General features: G+C 39.6%; 1 protein-coding gene across 1 annotated transcript in view; it reads left to right on the top strand.

The window, feature by feature from the left end:
- NCKAP5 (NCK-associated protein 5) overlaps positions 1-19960 on the top strand; it is an 846875-nt gene that overhangs the window by 701053 nt on the left and 125862 nt on the right. Inside the window, exon 10 of the mRNA XM_011937715.1 lies at positions 15766-15867. Coding sequence (XP_011793105.1) covers positions 15766-15867 — 102 coding nt within the window. The remainder of the gene's footprint in view (positions 1-15765; positions 15868-19960) is intronic.

The raw sequence follows: 19960 nt of genomic DNA, 5'->3' as shown, positions 1-19960 counted from the left end.
TGAGTCCTGTAACTGCCAGCTTTCCCCCACTTCCCTGACAACCTTCATGACTCAGCAGAGGCAGCCATAATCCTCCTAGGCACACAACTCCAGTGACCTGGGATTCTCGCCCCCATCCCCTACAGCAGGGGCAGTTAGATACACCCAAGGAGAGTCTGAGCTCAGATGTGCCTAGCCCCATCCCCACCTGATGGTCCTTCCCTATCCACCCTGGTTGCAGAAGACAGACGGTACATAATCTTGGGAGTTATAGAGCCCTGCCCACCGCTGGTCCCTTTCCACACTAATATGGCTGATGCTTTCTGGAAAGTGCCACCTCCTAGGAGGAGGTCAACAAACATAAAAATCAAGCATTAAACCACCAAAGCTAAGGACTCGCATGGAGTCCACTGCACTCCCCTGCCGCCTCCACCAGAATAGGTGCTAATATCCACGGCTGAGAGACCCATAGACATTTCACTTACAGGACTCTGTGCAGACAACCCCCAGTACCCACCTGGAGCCAGGTGGACTCACTGGGTGGCTAGACCTGGAAGAGAGACAATAATCACTGCAGTTCACTGCAGTTTGGCTTACAGGAAGCCACATCCATGGGAAAAGTGGGAGAGTACTACATCAAGGGAATACCCATGGGACAAAAGAACCTGAACAACAGCCTTCAGCCCTGGACTTTTGCTCTGACAGAGCCTACCCAAATGAGAAGAAACCAGAAAACCAACCTTGCTAATATGACAAAACAAGGCTCTTTAACACCCTCCAAAAAAATCACATTAGTATACCAGCAATGGATCCAAACCAAGAAGAAATCCTTGATTTACCTGAAAAAGAATTTAGGAGGTTAGTTATTAAGCTAATCAGAGAGGGACCAGAGAGGGCAAAGCCTAATGCAAGGAAATCCAAAAATGAATACCAGAAGTGAAGGGAGAAATATTCAAGGAAATAGATAGCTTGAAAAACAATCAAAAATTCAGGAAACTTTGGAAACACTTTTAGAAATACAAAATGCTCTGGAAGTCTTAGCAATAGAATTGAAAAAGTAGAAAGAAGAAATTCAGAGCTTGAGGACAAAGTCTTCAAATTAACTGAATCCAACAAAGACAATGAAAAAAAGAATAAGAAAATATGAACAAAGCTGCCAAGAAGTCTGGGATTATGTTAAACAACCAAACATAAGCATAATCGGTGTTCCTGAGGAAGAAGAGAATTCTAAGAGCTTGGAAACATATTTGGGGGAATAATCCAGGAAAACTTCCCCGGCCTCACTAGAGACCTAGACATCCAAACACAAGAAGCACAAAGAACACCTGTGAAATTCATCACACAGTGATCTTTGCCTAGGTACGTTGTCATCAGGCTATGCAAAGTTAAGATGAAGGAAAGAATCTTAAGAGCTCTGAGACAGAGGCACCAGGTAACCTATAAAGGAAAACCTATCAGATTAACAGCAGATTTCTCAGCAGAAACCCTACAAGCTAGAAGGGATTGGGGCCGTATCTTCAGCCTCTTCAAACAAAATTTTCAGCCAAGAATTTTGTATACAGTGAAACTAAGCATTATAGATGAAGGAAAGATATAGTATTTTTCAGACAAACAAATGCTGAGATAATTCGCCATCACCAAGCCACCACTATAAGAGCTGCTAAAAAGAGCTCTAAATCTTGAAACAAATCCTGGAAACACATCAAAACAGAATCTCTTTAAAGCATAAATCACACAGGACTTATAAAACAAAATACAAGTTAAAAAGCAAAAACAACAAACAAAAATAAAACAAGTACACAGGCAACAACGAGCCCAATGAATGCAATGGTACCCCTCACATTTCAATACTAACATTGAATGTAAATGGCCTAAATGCTCCACTTAAAAGATAGAGAACCACAGAATGGATAAGAACTCACCAGCCAACCATCTGCTGCTTCCTTCAGGAGACTCACCTAACCCATAAGAACTCACATAAACTTAAAGGGATGGAAAAGGGCATTTCATCCAAATGGACACCAAAAGTGAGCAGGAGTAGCTATTATTAGATCAGGCAAAACAAACTTTAAAGCAACAGCAGTTAAAAGAGATAGAGACATTATATAATGGTGAAGACCTTGTCTGACAGGAAAATATCACAATCCTAAACATACATGCACGTAACACTGGAGCTCCCAAATTCATAAAACAATTACTAATAGACCTAAGAAATGAGATAGACAGCAACCCAATAATAGTGGGGGACTTCAATACTCCACTGACAGCACTAGACAGGTCATCAAGACAGAAAGTCCACAAAGAAACAATGGATGTAAACTATACCTTGGAATAAATGGACTTGACAGATTTATACAGAACATTTCATTCAACAACCACAGAATACACGTTCTATTCAATAGTGCATGAAACTTTCTCCAAGATAGACCACATGATTGGCCGTAAAACGAGTCTCAATAAATTTAAGAAAATTGAAATTATATCAAGCACTCTCTCAGACCACAGTGGAATAAAACTGGAAATCAACTCCAAAAGGAACCTGCAAAACCATGCAAATACACAGAAATGGTATAGCCTGCTCCTGAGTGAGCATTGGGTCAAAAACGAAATCAAGATGGAAATAAAAAATTCTTTGAACTGAATGACAATAACAACAAAATCTATCAAAACCTTGGGGATACGGTAAAGGCAGTGCTAAGAGGAAATTTCATAGCCCTAAATGCCTACATCAAAAAGACTGAAAGAGCACAAACTGATACTCTACGGTCATACCTCAAGGAACTAGAGAAACAAGAACAAATCAAACTCAAACTCAGCAGTAGGAAGGAAATAACGAAGATCAGAGCAGAACTAAATGAAATTGAAACAAAAAAATACAAAAGATAAAAAGATAAATGACACAAAAAACTGGTTCTTTGAAAAGATAAATAAAATTGATAGACCATTAGCAAGATTACCAAGAAAAGAAGAGAGAAAATCCAGATAACCTCACTAAGAAACAAAACAGGAGACATTACAACTGACACTACTGAAATACAAAAGATCAATGAAGGCTACCTTTATGCACATAAACTAGAAAACCTAAAAGAGATGGATAAATTCTTGGAAAAATACATCCCTCTTAGCTTAAACCAGAAAGAATTAGATACCCTGAACAGACTATTAACAAGCAGTGAGATTGAAGTGGTAATTTAAAAATTACCAACAACAAAAATAGTTCAGGACCAGTTGGATTCAGAGCAGAATTCTAACTGACATTCAAAGAATTGGTGCCAATCCTTTTGACACTATTCCACAAGAAACAGAAAGAAGGAACCTTTCCTAATTCATTATATGAAGCCAGCATCACCCTAATACCAAAACCAGGAAAGGATATAACCAAAAAAGAAAACTACAGACCAATATCCTTGATGAACATAGATATGCTAAAATTTTTAGCAAAATACTAGCTAACCGAATCCAACAACAGAACAAAAAAACGATTCACCATGTTCAAGTGGGTTTCACACCAGGAATGAGGGATGGTTTAACATACACAAGTCAATAAATGTGATACACCACATAAACAGAATTAAAAACAAAAATCACATGATCATCTCAATAGATGCAGAAAAAGTATTCAGCAAAATCTAGCATACCTTTATGATTAAAACTCTTAGCAAAATCAGCATATAAGGGACATACCTTTATGTAATAAAAGCCATCTATGACCATCCCACAGCCAACATAATACTGAATGGGGAAAAGTTGAAATCATTCCCTCTAAGAACCAGCACAAGACAAGGATGCCCACTCTCACCACTCCTCTTCAACATAGTGCTGGAAATCCTAGCCAGAGCAATCAGACAAGAGAAAGAAATAAAGGACATCCAAATTGGTAAAAAGGAAGTCAGACTGTCACTGTTTGCTCACGATATGATCATTTACCTTGAAAACCCTAAGGACTCCTCCAGAAAGCTCCTAGAACTGACAAAAGAATTCAGCAAAGTTTCCAGATACAAGATTAATGTACACAAATGAGTAGCTCTTTTATACACCAACAGCAACCAACTGGAGAATCAGATCAAGAGCTCAACCCCTTTTACAATAGCTGCAAAAAAATTAAATACTTAGGAATATACCTAACTAAGGAGTCAAAAGGCCTCTACAAGGGAAGCTACAGAACACTGTTGAAAGAAATCATGGATGACACAAACAAATAGAAACACATCCCATCCTCATGGATAAGTAGAATCAATATTGTGAAAATGACCATACTACCAAAAGCAATCTACAAATTCAGTGCAATCCCCATCAAAATACCACCATCACTCTTCACAGAATTAGAAAAAAACAATTCTAAAATTCATATGGAACCCAAAAAAGAGCCTGCATAGCCAAAGCAAGACTAAACAAAAAGAAAAATCTGGAGGCATCACACTACCCAATTTCAAACTATACTATAAGACCGTAGTCACTAAAACAACATGGCACTGGTATAAAAATAGGCACATAGACCAAAGGAGCAGTTTAGAGAACCCAGAAATAAACCCAAATACTTACAGCCAAGTGATCTTAAAGCAAACAAAAACATAAAGTGGGGAAAAGACACCCTTTTCAACAAATGGTGCTGGGATAATTGGCTAGCCGCATGTAGGAGAATAAAACTGGATCCTCATCTCTCACCTCATACAAAAATCAACTCAAGATGAATTAAGGACCTGAAACTATAAAAATTCTAGAAGATAACATTGGAAAACCCCTTCTAGACATTGGCTTAGGCAAGTATTTCATGATCCAGAACCCAAAAGCAAATGCAATAACAATGAAGATAAATAGCTGGGACCTAATTAAACTAAAGAGCTTTTGCACAGCAAAAGGAACAGTCAGCAGAGTAAACAGACAACCCACAGACTGGGAGAAAGTCTTTACAATCTATACATCTGACAGAGGACTAATATCTGGAATCTACAATGAACTCAAATAAATCAGTAAGAATAAAACAATCCCATCAAAAAGTGGGCTAAGGACATGAATAGAAAATTCTCAAAAGAAGATATACAAATGGCCAACAAACATGTGAAAAAATGCTCAATATCACTAATGATCAGGGAAATGGAAATCAAAACCACAATGCAATACCACCTTACTCCTTCAAGAATGGCCATAATGAAAAAAACAGTAGATGTCAGAGTGGATGTGGTGAAGAGAGAACACTTCTACGCTGCTGGTGGGAATGTAAACTAGTACAGCTGCTATGGAAAACAGTGTGGAGATTCCTTAAAGAACTAAAAGTAAGGCCGGCGCGGTGGCTCACACCTGTAATCCCAGCACTTTGGGAGGCCGAGGCGGGTGGATCATGAGATCAGGAGATTGAGACCATCCTGGCTAACATGGTGAAACCCCATCTCCACTAAAAATACAAAAAATTTAGCTGGGCATGGTGGCGGGTGCCTATAGTCCCAGCTGCATGGGAGGCTGAGGCAGGAGAATGGCGTGAACCCGGGAGATGGAGCTTGCAGTAAGCCAAGATCACGCCACTGCACTCCGGGCTGGGAGACAGTGAGACTCCGTCACAACAAAATAAAAAAAAAAAAAGAAAGAACTAAAAGTAGAACTACTATTTGATCCAGCAGTGCCACTACTGGGTATCTACCCAGAGGAAAACAAATCATTATTCAAAAAAGATACTTGCACACACATTTATAGCACAGTTCACAACTGGAAAATCATGGAACCAACCCAAATGCCCATTAGTCAATGAGTGGAGGAAGAAACTGTGGTATATATACACAATGGAATACTACACAGCCATGAAAAGGAATGAATTAACAGCATCTGCAGTGACCTGGATGAGATTGGAGACTATTATTATAAGTGAAATAACTCACGAATGGAAAACCAAACACCCTGTGTTCTCACTGATATGTGGGAGCTAAGCTATGAGGATGCAAAACATAAGAATGATAGAATAGAGTTTGAAGACTTGGCAGGAAGAGTGGGAAGGGAGCAAGGGGTAAAAGATGACAAATATGGTGCAGTGTATACTGCTCGGGTGATGAGTGCACCAAATTCTCAGAAATCACCACTAAAGAACTTACTTATGTAACCAAATACCACCTGTACCTCAATATGGAAAATTAAAAATAAAACAAAATATTGAATTAAATTTTTTAAAAATAGTAATAATGTAAACACTTAGCACAAGACCTAACCTGCAAGTGAGCACTCCATAAATGTTCAATGTTTTTTTGCATAGTTTTATTTTTTCAGTTAGATCCAAATTTACATATGGAATTATGCTTCCATGGAAAGAATGTAGAGATCTAAAAAGCAAATGAAATTGACAATACCAATCAAATACCGATAGTAATAACAATGGAATAATAATAAGGAAAGCATGATTTTGAGTAAATGAATGAATGATGTTTAAGTCTAGCAAACAAAGATATCACATTGTATTTAGAGGTAATTATTTTTTAATTCTATGCAGTTCATTTTACTGTCTGATTAATTGTTATTGTTATTTTAATAAGTTGTCTATAGCAAACCATCATTAACCAGATTTAACTGGGTAGAATTAAGAGCATGAACTCTGCAGTCAGACTGCCCAGGGTTCAGATACTATTTATGTGACATTAGGCAAGATTTTTTTAGCTCTGTATGTCGGTTTTTTCACCTGTAAGACAAGTATGGTAGTTCTTACTGTAGCTCGTAATGAGGATTTAAAAGGATAACATATGTGAAACACATATTTAGTGCTAAAAAGAGCTCAATAAGTGTTCACAGCTATTATTGTTGCTGTTATTATTATTTCCTTCCCAATTATCTGCCTCTAAAGCAGAACCTGGGAAGGAAAATCACCAAGGCAACATAATGCACTTGATGGGAGTTGCTCAAATTGTGGGCTTAACATTTAGGCAGAAATAAGCTACTTCCATAGGATTTGCCTTGTAAAAGATAGCAATGATGGTATCACATCCCTCCCTTCATAGAAAAAGCGAGCAGAATGTGATAGGAAGAGCTTGGACTTAGAAGGAAGCAGGTCTGGGACAGAATCCTGGCTCTCCTGCTTCCTGAAATATATGTAGCATTGTGACTTCAGATGCCTTTCTTCGCTTCTGTCATCTTGGGTTCTTCATCTCTAAAAACTAAGATGACAGCTTCTTCCACACAGTAGTATGAAGATTCATGAGATTAGAATAGGGGAAGGACTTCACAGAGTGTCTCTTCCCCGCACAGAGGAAGTAGTAATTCATTTCTTCCTAATAAATGATACATTGAACTCTAGTGACCATAAGTGGAGCTTCCGATAGGTCTGGTAAAAATAGATCAAGTTTTGGGTTTTCCCCCACCCCACTAATTAATCCTTTTAGTTTGGTGAAATCAGAGGGAAAAAATGTGTTTCCCCACATGTAAAAGGCAAAATCTTCAGAAAGTCAGAACTTTTCAAAAATAAAGCTTGATTAAAAATGTAAAATGCAGTGTAGATAATTTTACAAAACAGCGGGGGCAATTGGAAAGCACTTATTAAAGTACCTGTTAAAGTAATTAGTGATGAAAATGGAAATTTCAGGGCACTTCTGTGTCTCTTAGATCCCAGAATAGGCTCAGGCTGTGCTGAATCACTTCCTCCCTTAGATCATATTCACAGAAGAAGACAAAAGGGAAGCTTCAGAGACTCAGGCTTGGCAAGCAAATGCGAGTCACTCTTCGGCTGTCCTCCTGCCAACAGGTCTGACTGGCCTGCCATGGGAGCCTTAACCTTCTGTCCTTTTTCTCAACATTCTGTCACTTTGCTGTTAGGTCTGAAATATTTCTGATTTTTTTTTTTTTGTAAAGACTTCAAACCAAGAGATTTGGGAGCTCTGCAGGAAGAGCTAAGTTCCTATTGCACAGAATATTCTCTTACATATCCTTAACTGTGTGGTGAATACACTGGCCTCCACCACTTCTAGCTGCATGGCACCCTGACTCTACTGTGATCTTGTTTGCATGTTCTGCCTTAAGAATTCTTGTATTTTTTTTTTTCTCCTTTGTGTTCTTGGTCTGCTCAGGGATATTGTCAGCTCTGTTAATGAGCTTCCTTGAGTCTCTCATAGCTCAGAGTCATGACTCTGCACATAGTAGATGCTTCATAAAGCATAAAGCATAAATTAGTGTTGGACTAATTAGAGTGGAGGCTCTTGAGGGCAAGGTCTGCTGTTTTCATCCTCATCCATCCTCCCACTGGTGCTCACCCTGTGGGCCTCGGGGCACTGTTAATGGAATTGCAGCAGATAAGGATTGGTATGAGATGCCCTGGTCATCAGTCTAAGCTGCAGAGACCATGAATAAACTTTCTAATCACCAAATCAAATGCTGCTCCCTTAGGTAGCCACTGGATAATCAGGCTGTCATGGAAGTGGGGACCCTTGAAGAAGGTTTTGAATATAGCTGTGAAATAATTGTTTCAAAAATATTTTATAACCTTGGATCTTGGAGAAGTAGAAAAGAGATAGAGCCATATCATTTGCCAAGGCACCATCCAGAGCAAAACAGAATGCACTCAGGGCAGCTAAACGTTGATATGCAAGGCAAGTCCAAAAATTGTCAGGGAAAATAATAATTGCAACAAGGACTATTGCAGGTGGCTAAAAAAAATTAGCTGTAAAACTTTCAGACACAGAAGTGAGATCAAATTATGATGGACATTTTTTTAAAGGGTCTCTAGAAGAACATTCGGAAGGCACACTGTCACGTCAGCAGGAAGGCTGAATGCAGATATTATGTTTTATCTTTGTAGCCCAAAATGGAAATAATGGCATAATTAATTAAACATCAGCTTTTATCCAAAAAGATTTTGTCCTGGTCTCAAATTTTTGTGAATCTAAGAAATGACCATATAATACTCAGTTATATAATATGCAGTTATGTAATATTCAGTTTTATAATAAATTCTTAATGGAATAGAATGAAACTTGTGAAATGTGAACCTAGGGATCTGCCACAGTCTCTCTTGATGGGATTCTGGAGGGACTGATGAAAAATCACACTTCTGAGTGTGGCAAAAATGTAAGTCTAGGATGTGAATAAGGCAGAACTTTGGGGTTTTTATGGAAGATCATTTGGCTTCCACAGAAAAATTATTTTCATCAGGCTCCAAGCTGTTTTAGAAAATTTCCTGGAACTTCCTTTTGGAAATCCTTATGCATACCTGTGAAATTGCCTTATTACCCAACAGAAGGAACAAAGCTTATTTACCTGAGTATGTCTATTCAGGGTCATATTTAAAATGCTTCTCTTAAACATGCACCAAATCCTCTAGAAAGCTGAACTTAACAGGAAGTCAGAGTAAGTTAGCAATATCAAAAGATACTCAGGAGATTTCATAATAACTCACTCCAGGTTTGCTTCCCTTGTGTTGGGCTTAAAGAGCATCAAACCCTGGTCCCAGAGCCTACCTAGGACAGAGTTGAGGGAGCAGAAATGGGGCTCTAGGAAGCTTTCTAGAAGCTGTGAGGTGAGAACAGCTCTCCAAAGTGGAGACGATTTGAAAACAAAACTAAAGCTGAAAAAGCAGTAAGTTCTTTATCCGAGAAATCAACCCAACATCCGGGCCATTAGATTTGAGGGAGGGTGATCCCTAAACATGGCCAGGTCCAAATAAGCAGCCAGCCAAGTTGACAAGGCTCAGCAGAACCCAGAGAGACAGTGGGCTAGAGCAGGCAAGGACTCACCAAGAGGGGAAGAGGCCAGGTCAGCTGTTGGTGTCTCTTCTCTCGGGTCAGGTGCTGAACAGTTAAAATTTCTCTTTTGTGCAGATATTTGGCTTTTAATAGTTGGAGGGGCTGGGTTCGGTGGTTCATGCCTGTAATCCCAGCACTTTGGGAGTCTGAGGCAGGTGGATCACCTGAGGTCAGGAGTTCGAGACCAGCCCGGCCAACATAGTGAAACCCTGTCTTTACTAAATAGCCAGGTGTGGTGGTGCATGCCTGTAATCCCAGCCACTCGGGAGGCTGAGGCAGAATCACTTGAACCCAGGAGACAGAGGTTGCAGTGAGCCAAAATCACGCCATTGCACTCCAGCCTGGGTGACAGAGTGAGACTCTGTCTCAAAAAAAAAAAAAGAGGGGAGACTAATTATATGCATGATTATGGTGGTAGATGAATTCTCTCACCAAATCTGAATGAAGAAAAGAGAACCATGGTGAAATGATCCCTTTTGTACTTTCCTCTCTACTTCTAAAGCTGAGTTAATAACTTCTAAAATCCTGACAAGAAAAATTTCATACATTCCTTTTCAACCTTCAGGAAGTACATCAGTAAATGCAAAAGCTGCTCACCAATCTATTTTACTTGATTTGTCCAGCATGGTTTCTTGTGTTGCACAAATTTCTTAGATGAGCTATTTTTTTAACCTCAACTTGCATCAATAAATAAGGACTCAGTGTCTTCCTGGCCTTAGCAATCACTGCCTTAAAATTAAGACATCACCGTGGTGCTGAGTAAAAATCTAGAGGCAGAATTCTATCAAGTGCAACAAGCCTTCACTGAGCATCTGAAGAACTGAGGAAAATGAAATGGAAAACTCTGGCCCTCCAGCCCAGCTCTGAAAGGCTCAAATGCACCTCAGTCTCCAGTCTCTGCTGCCATCATTAACTAGAGAGCTGCAGAATCAGTCACTACCACCCTGAAGGGTCCACTCCACCTTCATCCGGCCAGATAAAGGACAGCCAGTCCTTGGCACAGTCTGTTGAGGGGAATATGTCTCTGCCTTGAATTACAGATACAGAACTGCACAGAGAACATAAAACTGACTGACTGAAGGCAAGTGAACCCACCAAATATTACCCACCCAATGTGTAGTTCAGGCACTGACTGCCCTGGCATTGTCAGGTCCCCAAAGCTTAGCTTGGTATTTTACACCTGTATGAGGCATGCGTTCTGTTATAAATTGTGACACATCTTAGCTCTTCACATGATCTCCTAACCCCTGCCCTTGCATATAGTGACAGAAAGCAAGTCTCTTTCCTATGAAGCTAGAATCTTCAGTGGGGTTGTCACCTTGGGCTGTTGATGTAGGCACTACATATCCATGTGTAAATGCCTGTATGTTGGTACATGTGTGTGCACATATGTACACATATGAACTATATACATAGAAACATGCATATTTCTTGAGTGGCTACCCTGTAGGCTGCAGAGAGAGATGTGTCAGCCAGGTCAATGTCAGCAATAACAACAAACTCCAAATGAATCATGGCCCAAATTCAGTATAAGTTGATATCTTCCTCGTGTCAGGTCCAAAAAGACTGTTCCTTTACCCAGGGTAGCTTTCTTCCAGTGGAAAATTTAAGAAGCCAAACTCCTTATACCTGGTTGGCTTCATCTTCAACAAGTGGCTTCCAAGGTTGCTGTGCTGAGTTGGCTGCATCAAGCCAGTGGGAGGATAAAGAGCGTGGAAGACTATTTGAGGGAGGTATTCCTGGGCCCGGCAAGAAAGGACAGATGTCACTTTTGCTCAGGCTCCATGATCTAGAACTAAACATGTCATGTAGGCGCACACCTGACTGTAAAGGAGGCTGGGAAATGCAGGCCAGCCATGCACCCAGAAAGAAGAGGGCCAAGGTTTCCGAGGTTTTGTGACACCCAGCTCGTCCCTGCCACTGGGACAATGTAGAAATTAAGGGATTGGCCTGCATTTTCCTGGAGCTGATCGTCCTGTTAGGAAGATAGAACCTACACAGAGAACAACTCAGTAAGAGTGCACTTTGGATAAAGGACCGAAATGAGAGGCGGTCCAATCCCTCAAGGCAGGGAATCCACTGTGGTTTAGAGAGGATAGATGACTTTACAGGGAGGGCTTCAGTGTCGTCCTGAATACTGGACAGGATCTAGGGGCAGGAGGAGGAGGGTGTGCCATGGAAAAATGGACCAGAGATCAACTCAGATGGGGGAGGGGCACATTGCAGAGACTGAAGCCAGTCTGACAGGGAGGGTTAGACCATCACCATCAAAGGAAGCATCTGAGTAAAAAGATCCCTCGCTTACCTCTGGTTTGAAAATGTGTGAAATTAGGAGTCTCTATCTCTGAAACCCAGTTGCATCTCAGTTACTGACACAGTGTGACAGATGATGCAAGGCCTATTTCAAACCTATACTGAGTAGTCCTGCTACTTTTCATGTATGAAGAGTATGTCTAACTCCAGAATTCATTGGGAGTTGCAGATTAAAGATAGGAAGTTTAAAGTATTTCAGATGCGATTTTATTCAGATGAACACTAACAGTAAATATGAACTATACATGGGTATGTGATGGAAAATTTGCCCTCTAAGGTGGGGAGCAGCCTCTTAAGAGGTCATGGCCTTCTTATGTCAGTTACGCTCTTTTTGACAGTGACTTAATTAAATTTCTCATGTATACATTCTACCTATTTTTCACTGAAGCACAGGTAATATAATATCAGTATAAAAAGTGATGCTATACACACACACGCCTGTGTATTATATATATGATGAAAATATAAGTCTATTATAAAAATTCTTATCATAAGAAATGTAGTCTCTATGGGGTTGTGTGCTTTCATAGTTATTTAAAGGAAGTTGTGTGAAGTTGTGTGATATTCACCTATCATTTCCTTACCTATAACCTTAACAAAAAGTAGATTTTATTATGCTTGAGATGATAGGTAATCCAATTACCCTGATTGGATCATTATACATTGTATACCTGAATTAAAACATCACATGCACTGCCATAAATATAAACAACTATTATATACCTATAATAATTAAAAATTTTTAGACATAAAATAATAATTAAAAATATAAATTGTTTTTTAAAAATGTAAACAGATTTTTTCTAAGTCAATTTTTATTTGCCTTATATGTATGAAAACGTAACAATGAATGATTCATTTGTGCCTTATTATCTGAGAGATTACCTACCATCAGCTGTCAGGTATAACAATAAACTAACCTGTGTGAATTTCAGCATATTATCCTATTTGTTTTCCCTTCTTACTATGACAGTGCATCTCTCTACCTGTGGTGGTGGGTTAAATAGCCACTTCTATCTTTCTTTTTTCTGAAAATACACACTTATTGATGCCTATAATTCTGTCATTGGATGTTGTGACTTTGTTAGGAATTTTATTTAACTTCACTTTTTATTTTAGATTCAGGGGGCACATGTGCAGGTTTGTTCCATGGGTATATAGCATGATGCTGGGTTTTGGATGCAGGTCCCTTCACTTGGGTAGTGAGCATAGTACCCACTAAGTAGTTTTTTAACCCACTCCCCCCTTTCTTTTTCCCCATCTATTAGTCTGCAGGGTCTGTTGTTCCCATGTTTATGTCCATGTGTGCTCAGTGTCTAGCTTCCACTTGTAAGTGAGAATATGCAGTATTTGGTTTTCTGTTTCTGAATTAATTCACGTAGGATTATGGCCTCCTCTAGCTGGATTCGTGTTGCTGCAGAGGACATGATTTCATTCTTCTTTATGACTGTATTCTGTGGTATATATGTACCGTATTTCTTTATCCAATCCACTACTTATTGGCACCTAGGTTGATTTCATGTCTTTGCTACTGTAAATAGCATGGCAATGAACATGTATGTGCTTGTATCTTTTTGGTAGAATGATTGATTTTCCCTTGGGTACGTACCTAGTAATGGACTGATGAATCAAATGGTAGCTCTTGTTTAAGTTTTTCCATCTTTCTTTAGCAGATGAGGGATCTGAGACTAAGAGGTTCAGTTACATTCCTGAGATCCTGTAGAACGTGTACCTTCAACAGGGCTAGAACTCAGATCTCCTGGCCCTTGCCCCAGGACCTCTCCTTTCTCCCATGCAGACCTTCCCTATTTCAGTGAAGGGAAGGGACCCATGTGGATAAAAGCCACTGAAACAGCCTTGAGGAGGGCGGGTTTTTAGATGCATATATGCATGCAGTAGGTGAAAGCGTGACATCATGTATCTGAGAAGTAATAATGAAGTGCATTCATGAACTGAATAAGTCAGATAGCTAATCCATTGAGGCCTCTTCTCTGAAATCACATGATATACCACTCAAAATCATTTCTTTTGTTGAATGTCATTTCCCATAACTTCTGGTCCTGTTTGCATATTGATAAATGTACTCTTAGGTCTCACAATATTGTAATTCTTTTGGCACTCTCTCGATCTTTAAAACTTATATATGGGTGAGTCAAATATAAAGACATCTTTTTGTTTATAGACTACAACAAGCACTAATGGGCTGCTTACTAAGTATGATGTATTTTGTCAGGTCCCAGAGATTACAAGATGAGATTAATTCTATCTTTGCCCCCAGGGAAGTCAGATTCTAGAGCTTGAAGATTATAATATTAGGATTATAAAAACTGTCCAGAAACAATGTCATGGTTTTGGTTACCTATGGAGGTCTTAGCTCTGCTGGAGAAATTTGGATTTTCAAAGCAACAGGCAATCAGTTTAGAAATTATTTTCTTTTTTTGTGAAAGGACCTCCACAGACACACAAATGGAAGGTCCACTGAGAAGGAGAACTGGCCAACCCACAACAGCAAAAAAATACCTTTACCCTTGCAGGAGGATAGAATGCAGCCCTGTCACAGTGCCGTCCTTCAGGAGGAGCTGCATACATGTTTGTTGAAGAATCAACTAACCAAGAACTCAGGGCTCTCACAGAAGTTCAGCCTAAAGAGAGTCGAATGGGGAACAGAGAGAATGTGGCTCATTTTAGTGGAGTTTGTAGTCCCTGCTGACTACATGGTAGATATGCTGGGACAGAGTGACCTGTGGGACAGCCCTGCCCTCTAAGATGATTCTAACATTGCTTAGTGGCAAAGAAGCAAAGGCATTTCTTAGATCAGCATCAGTGTGCAGCAGGGCCTCTCCAGGGAGAAAAAGGAGTAGAAAAAACTTTTCAGAAGTGAGAGAGGCACGCTTAGCCCCATTATTTACTTACTCAATTAGATTTTTTTAGCATCTAGAGCCACAAAAGTTGTAACCAAGACAAGCCAGGCTATAAGTGCCATTTTCAAAATGTCATCAGCCTGGCAGAAACATTAGGCATAAATCACAAGTTTTATTGTATTTGCAATTAAACAGATCAAATTTAATGTCCACAGAAAAGCCTTAGTAATTAGTATCAAGATTAATACAGTGAAATGTCTCTGGCTTAGCAGGCCTCCCAAACAAAACTGAAATAAAGAATTCAGTATATAATTGAATAGCACGTGAATATTAATGTACAAAATCCTCAGAATCCCCAGGTCCCCGATGCAATTATTTTCTATTCACATTAATTGTTCCTAACAGATGACATTAATGACTTTGAGTTAAAATGTGTCCAAGGGAAGATTTCACAAGATCAATGCTGTTTAGAAATAAGGTCACTTTTATAATTATCTGCTCAGATTTTAACCACTGCTCAGCATAATAAGGTGAACTTGGTGATTGGTTTTCTTAATGTGAATATCAAATGTTAATTTTCATACTACCCAATAAATATATCAGAGTATTCATAGTTTTTCTACTGCCTATTTTTTAACTACTACTTATATTTTTCTACTACGTATCTTCCAAGGCAAACTGACGGACTGTAAAGGCATGACTATTGTTTACAAAATGTAATTTGCATACACACATACATATACGTGTACGGAGCACTGATAAACTAGAATAAACTTTTAAATATTAGGACATGTATTATCTAATTTGGAAATGCCAACTCTTTTAAGATTTAACTGTCCAAGGCAGGATTTTGAAACAAGTAATTAAATTATCGCTATTTAATGTTTCTGCTTGGTTTTGCCTAGAAACTTCACTCACGCCTCTTGGATCTTTCATCCGGAGATTTGCTTTCAGAGGTGGAAAGAAGCCGAAGTCTGACGCAGTCACGAACTGATGCTGAGCTGCACGTGAGTTTCCCAGTTGCCTTCAGAACACTTGTTTTGGTTGTTATTTTCCTTCCATCAAATATGATGTCACAAGCGAACCATAAAGCACATCCTTGAAGCATTATCAGGCAGATAAAAATACCTTCCTTTCTTGTGTTCTCTGAAATTCAATATCATGTCCCCCAGCTGATATAGTAAGCAGAAAGTGTCATTCTCCACAAAAATACCATAAATCTTGGTTTTGTCCCCAAGACACCTTTTTGGATATTGATTACATCTCAGAGTCTCTGAGAAATGGTCAAGGAGCTTTTTATTAAAACCCATATCCCATATTATTCATCCTACTTTATGATATATTATGTATGAACTTTTAAAAATTCATGGGCTCTGCATTTTTTTTCTCTAGCTGGGGTTAGCTTTGTGCTTATTTGCAAAACTTTAACCAGCATGGCTTTTTAACTCTCATTGACATAAAAGTAGTAACTTGAAAAAACACAATTGCCAAATAAATATATAATGAAAAATGTAAGGCTTAAAACAATGACATGAACATTTGTGGATAACTGTTTTTTTATTTTACTGAATAATTCTATCAGTGTAGATAGACCATTAAATGAAAATATTCTCAAGTTAGATTTGAATTGAATTTCAGTGGAATGTTGTCACTTTAAACATTTATAAAGACCTAATGGCATCCAATCTATAATATAGCCTTAAGGTCAGGAGTTTTTGTTTTTTTTGTTTTGTTTTGTTTTGTTTTTTGTTTTTTGTTTTTTTTTGAGAGGGAGTCTCACTCTGTTGCCTTGGCTGGAGTGCAATGGCGTGATCTCAGCTCACTGCAATCTCCGCCTCCTGGGTTCAAACGATTCTTCTGCCTCAGCCTCCTGAGTAGCCGGGATTACAGGTGCCCACCACCACGCCCAGCTAATTTTTGTATTTTTAGTAGAAAGGGGGTTTCACCATGTTGGTCAGGCTGGTCTTGAACTCCTGACCTTGTGATCTGCCTGCCTCTGCCTCCCAAAGTGTTGGGATTACAGGCGTGAGCCACTGCACCCGGCCAGCTTCATTCTTTATGTCTATTTTTTAACTAAAATTGTAGATTTTCTACTGCATTTCTTGCAGTAAGAATGTTTAAAGTATATGAATCATTCAGGGTAGTAATCTAAAATAAACAATGAGGAAAATACACTTTGGATAGTGCAGAAGATAGGTTGTATTTTTGCCTGTTAAATCAACATAATTAAGATAATGTTGCAAGAGAAGCTAATACACATTTTTTATGAAGAATTTTAAGAAGAATCGCTATTACCGATGACAACTCGCTGGGATTCATGGGGTTCTGTGTATCTCCGGGAGCTCTGCTCATTGCCAGGGGGCTCACTTGGCATCATGGCATGATGGCTTGGACTTGGGCAGGGCATCAGAATGGTATATTGACAGGGCAACTTGGGCAAGGTATTAAAACCTCAGTGCCTCAGTCTTCCCTTTTAGAAAATGAAGATAATGATATTTCTATTTCAGAGAGTTGTGGTGAGGATTAAATGAGATAACACAGGAAATGTGTGTACACAGTGCCTGCTAACAATATTGGAACAATCATAAGATCTCTGTCCCTTTGGCCCTCTTCAGTTCTCTTAATTTGTGGTACCATGCCACACCCACAGCAAACCACAGCAAAGGTAGAAATGATCACTGAGAAAGGGCTCTACTAATAGGTCTCTCCAGAAGCCAGAAGCTCACATCAGTGATCTCTGGTAACAAAGTCCATCCACTTTTGGCTGTTGCCTAATGTAGTTACTACTTAGGCACCAGGCATCAGGAAATAATAGGATATCAGGAAGTGTAAAACAGGGTCCCGTAGGGAGACCATGAACTAACTGATGGCTTAGTTGAAGAGCCAAGACACATGTGTGTGTTTGTGTATGTGTGTATATATATATAGTTGTTGTTGTTGAGATGAAATCTCAGTCTGTTGCCCAGGCTGGAGTATGGTGGTGTGATCTCAGCTCACTGCAATCTCCCCCTCCCTGGTTCGAGCAATTCCCCTGCCTCAGACTCCCAGGTAGCTGGGATTACAGGTGCACACTACCACGCCTGTTTAATTTTTTTGTATTTTTTAGTAGAGACGGGGTTTCACCATGTTGGCCAGACTGGTCTCGAACTCCTGACCTCAGGCAATCTACCTACCTCAGCCTCCCAAAGTGCTGGGATTACAGGTGTGAGCCACTGCACCCAGCCTCTGTCTCTCTCTCTATATATGTGTGTGTGTATATATATGTATTATATATATGTATATATACATATATACTTCATGTTTTATATATGTATATATTATATAATACATATAAATATGTAATATATGTTTATATATTACATAATACATATAAATATATATTTATATATTACATAATACATAAATATATATTTATATATCAATGTTTTTATATATGTATATGTGTGTGTATATATGTATGTATATGTATAAATACATATATATAAACATTTTTAATAATAGCAGCAAAACCCACATAAAAGTCCCTAAGCATTAGCATTTGTCAGGGGCTGTTCAGTCGTCACAATGATCCCATATAGTAGCTACTCTCATTATCTCCATTTACAAAGAAAGAAACTGAGTCACAGAGGGGTTCAGTAATTTTCCCAAGCTCAAAGAGCTAGCAAGTGAAAGCTAGAATTTAAACCTCATAAATGGCCTTGGAGTTCCAGTGCTCAACCACAGAGCAGTTATTCACTGGAGTAGATAATCCTATGTGACAATCACATGCTGATGAAGGAAACTGGAGGAAAAAAAGAGCTCACTTAGCAGCCAGGATGTCAGGGATTCTGCATCCCTTATTAAATTCAAACATTGATTTTCCAAGGTGTAGGAAGGTGGGAGAATTTCCCAGTAGAAAGGAGTGGCCACCTTCTCTTCTTTGCAAGGAATTACCCTGTAACCACCACTACACATACACGTACACAGACACTCTCCCTAATTCACGTGCCTGCCGGCAGGCAGACTCAACCATTCCTTTTGTCTGGCTTAGCACAGCCCATGTCAGACTGTGAGGTACCACAGCATGCTGCTGGGAACCCACACAAGAGACAGACTTCTTTGATAGCTTCTCCTAGAGGCTTGCTGCGCAAAGCACTGGTCACAGAATAGCAGCACTGAAGCACCTGGGAACTTGTTAAAAATACTACATACATCTCAGGTCCTACTTCAGAATTACTGATTCAGAATCTGCATTTTAACAAGATCCCTTGGTGATTTAGTTCACATTAAAGTGTGAAAAGACTGTCTTAGAGGACACCTCTCTGCTTAAGCATCCTTGCCCCTGCCTGCTCCCACATGACATTCACAGGCCTTCTCCACCTCCCTCAAGCATCTGCCATCGTATCAGGGCATCTCAGCTGGGCACAGTGGCTCACACCTGTATCCCAGCACTTTGAGTGGATCACCCACCTTATTTGGGGGTTTGAGACTAGCCTGACCAACATGGAGAAACCCTGTCTCTACTAAAAATACAAAATTAGCCAGGCATGGTGGCTCATGCCTATAATGCCAGCTACTTGGGAGGCTGAGGCAGGAGAATCACTTGAACCTGGGAGGCAAGGCAGAGGTTGCGGTGAGCTGAGATCATGCCATTGCACTCCAGCCTGGGCAACAAGAGCAAAACTCCATCTAAGAAAAAGAAAAAAATCAGGGCATCTCAAGTTCAAGGCCAAGGGAGAAGCAGCAATTCCTTCTCACCCCAGCCCATCTTCTGAGTCCTAGTTTCCTGTCATCTTACGCAACATCTATACAGGAGGTGTACACATGGGCACGGGTGGACAAGGCTTATTATTCATTAAAAGAGACCTGGAAATTGAGTTGTAAAAATAGGTATAATTTTAATACATGTAGTAGGAAGAACAGGCGGGAAGAACAGAGAGAACTGCTTGCAAGCCTCCCTCAATACATTGGGAGAAGGCAGAACATAAACTGTAACCAAAAGCCAGGCAGAGTGCAGAAAGGCAATTGCAGTTTGGATCTGGACAGCCTGGTGGGACAGCAGACGTAGTCTCTCTCTCTCTCTCTCTCTCTCTCTCTCTCTCTCTCTCTCTCTCTCTCTCT

Source organism: Colobus angolensis, unplaced genomic scaffold, assembly GCF_000951035.1.
Source record: "Colobus angolensis palliatus isolate OR3802 unplaced genomic scaffold, Cang.pa_1.0 Scaffold168, whole genome shotgun sequence".
NCBI lineage: Eukaryota > Metazoa > Chordata > Mammalia > Primates > Cercopithecidae > Colobus > Colobus angolensis.
This window is presented reverse-complemented; position numbering and strand designations above follow the sequence as displayed.